Here is a 2,441-nt window from a genome sequence, read left to right on the forward strand (position 1 = left end):
GGCGCCGCCGTGGAGGTGGGCGTTGGAGCAGCCCTCGGCCGCCTTGGCGCCGCCGCCTCCCGCGCCCGGAGAGGCCCGCGGGTCGGCGCCTCCGGCCCGCAGCACCAGCTCGCAGCGGCCGTCGCTGTCGTCGTCGGGGCTCTGCTCGCCGCCGCTGCTCTCGGCCACCGAGCCGCGGCTCGCACTCTCGCCGTATTTGAGGCACAGGGCGGCCCCAGCCGGCAGACTGCTCAGGCTAGGGTCGCCCCCAACGCCGGCAGAGCCCACGAGCAGCCCGGGGACGCCCACCCCGCCGCCGCCGCCGCCGCCGCCTCCCGCGCCGCCGCCGCCTCCCCCAGGCGGTGGCAGCAGCAGCCCTGCCCCCTCGGGGTCAGCCGGCTCGAAGCAGCCCAGGGGCGAGGAGGAGGACGACGCCGGGCGCTCCCGGGGCGGCGGCGCCAGGGACAGGTCCATGCCCGGGGGCGTGGAGCGGAAAGCCGCCTCCAAGCGCTTTGCGGTGGAGGCGCTCAGGCTCTTGTGCAGAAAGAGGTCGTCTTCGCCCGAGGCGGCTGCGCCGAGGTGCAGCCCGCGCTCCATGGTCCGGCGCCGGCGCACAGCCCCGGCCCGCCGCGCCGGCCGCCGCCGCCTCGGCTGGGGAGTCAGGCGGCGCCGCAGACGCGCCCGAGCCGGGCTCCTGGGCTGGTGCGCGCGTCGGTCCCGGTGCTGCTGGCAGCCCTCTCCCCTTCTTTTTCTTTTTCGCCTTCCCCCGCGCTCTCCGCCTCCTCTTCTTCTTCTTCTTCGTCTCCAGCCGATGGTGCTGGCTGCTGGGGCTCACCATGGGCCGCGGCCCCGCATGGTGGGAGGGTGGGCGCGGAGGGAGTGGAGCCGCCGCCGCTGCCGCCGCCGCTCTGAGCCCAGCCCCGCGCCGCCTCTCCGCACCGTTTATCTTGCTTGGATTCACCTTCAAGAGATTTCCGGACCCATCAACCAGCCGCCGCCACAGACGGGGGAGTCTTTTACATCATTATCTCTGAGTAGGTTATTATGAAGAAGACTCGCCTGTTGGGACAGCGCTTTCTACCCAATCAGGTTAACGTTTTAATTAATAGGATTAAAACGGTAACAAACAATCGCAGGCGCTATCTGGCCGCGAGTCTGAATAGTTTCATTTCCCAGGTCTGAAGACAGGCAGCAGCTAGAGCTTTATAAAAGGCGCCTGCTCCATTATTCTGCGTGCCATCTGTATACACAGCTTAGCGCATATGTTTGCAAGGCGCTGGGTCCTGTTAGTAACCCAACAACTGCCTTTAGCTTGACATGTGTGGCGACTTTCACTCATCAATGAGCACACTAAAAGCCCTACTTAGAGCCGAGGATGTTCTTTGCTCCTTCAGCAAATTGTGGCTCGGCGGCAAAGCCTGGGAGTCCCGGGGAGAGCAAACGCCCCCATCCGCCGCACCCCACCCCCACTGCCCTTCCCTCGCCACTGCTGTCTCATCTTGTGCTAAATTACCCTTCCGGGAGAGAATTATACTCCACCCCTGTTCGTGGAATGATCTGGATTTGGTGACGGGACTTTCCGGGGGGGAGGGGGCGAAGTAGTGTCCCGCTGGTTTGCCGAAAATTCACCCAAGATTCTCAGCTAGTAAGGGAGCAAAGCAGTCGTATCCCTGGAACACACTGCCTTATTTCCACCCCGCACGCCCATTGCCCATTTCCTATCCGGATGACAAAAAAAAAAAAAAGAAAAAAAAGATTATGCAGCCCATTAGATTAAAAAAAAAAAGGAAGAAAAGAAAGAAGGAAGGGGTGCTTTTTCAGCGGTCTCCAAATGACTGTGACAGTGATGGTGATCACGAAGCATATGATTTCCTACGCGGGAGAAAACTGATTTCTCAAACTTTCCTCAAGATTAAAATCCAGTTGTTTCAGAATAGTCAACTCCACCAGGAGTCAAATCCTCTCACACACCAAGTGGGGCACTTGAGCGTATTTATTTACCCGGAGACATAACCGACAGCCAGGAAGCCATTCAGGGACATCTGGATGTGCCTCGGTTGTTCTTGGAGGGCTGGGAAGGGAGAGCTGTGAAAACGAGTGCTCCTTTCCGGATGGGAAATGGTACACGCGGTCCTCTAGCTCCTGAGTTCGATCTGGGAGCACATGGTATTTAGCGGCTGGTTTTCATCCTTATGACATAAGTAAAAACAATATTTCCCAACGCCTCCGATAAATCTTTCTTATGTGGCAGAATTACTGAAGCCTATGAAATTTTTGGTTTCTCTGGTTTCATTAAAAACCTTTTAATTGTGGCTTTCAGAGTTGGCCCCAGGTGTTGGACTCTTTTCATTACATTTTGCTCTAATGTGATGAAATTCTAATTCTCTCCTTACCATATGGTTAAATTTCCCCACTGAGAATTAGTTGAAAAAGGAGAAATAATCTATTAATCTCTGTAATAG

At 57.8% G+C, this 2,441-nt stretch overlaps 1 protein-coding gene across 1 annotated transcript in view; it reads right to left on the bottom strand.

The window, feature by feature from the left end:
- BHLHE22 (basic helix-loop-helix family member e22) overlaps positions 1–1,444 on the bottom strand; it is a 3,737-nt gene extending 2,293 nt beyond the window's left edge. The window contains exon 1 of the mRNA XM_040487444.1: positions 6–1,444. Coding sequence (XP_040343378.1) covers positions 6–576 — 571 coding nt within the window. The 5' untranslated portion in view covers positions 577–1,444. The remainder of the gene's footprint in view (positions 1–5) is intronic.
- Positions 1,445–2,441: the final 997 nt, after the last annotated feature.

This window comes from Herpailurus yagouaroundi, unplaced genomic scaffold (genome assembly GCF_014898765.1).
Source record: "Herpailurus yagouaroundi ecotype Mexico unplaced genomic scaffold, PumYag 165, whole genome shotgun sequence".
Taxonomy (NCBI): Eukaryota; Metazoa; Chordata; class Mammalia; order Carnivora; family Felidae; genus Herpailurus; species Herpailurus yagouaroundi.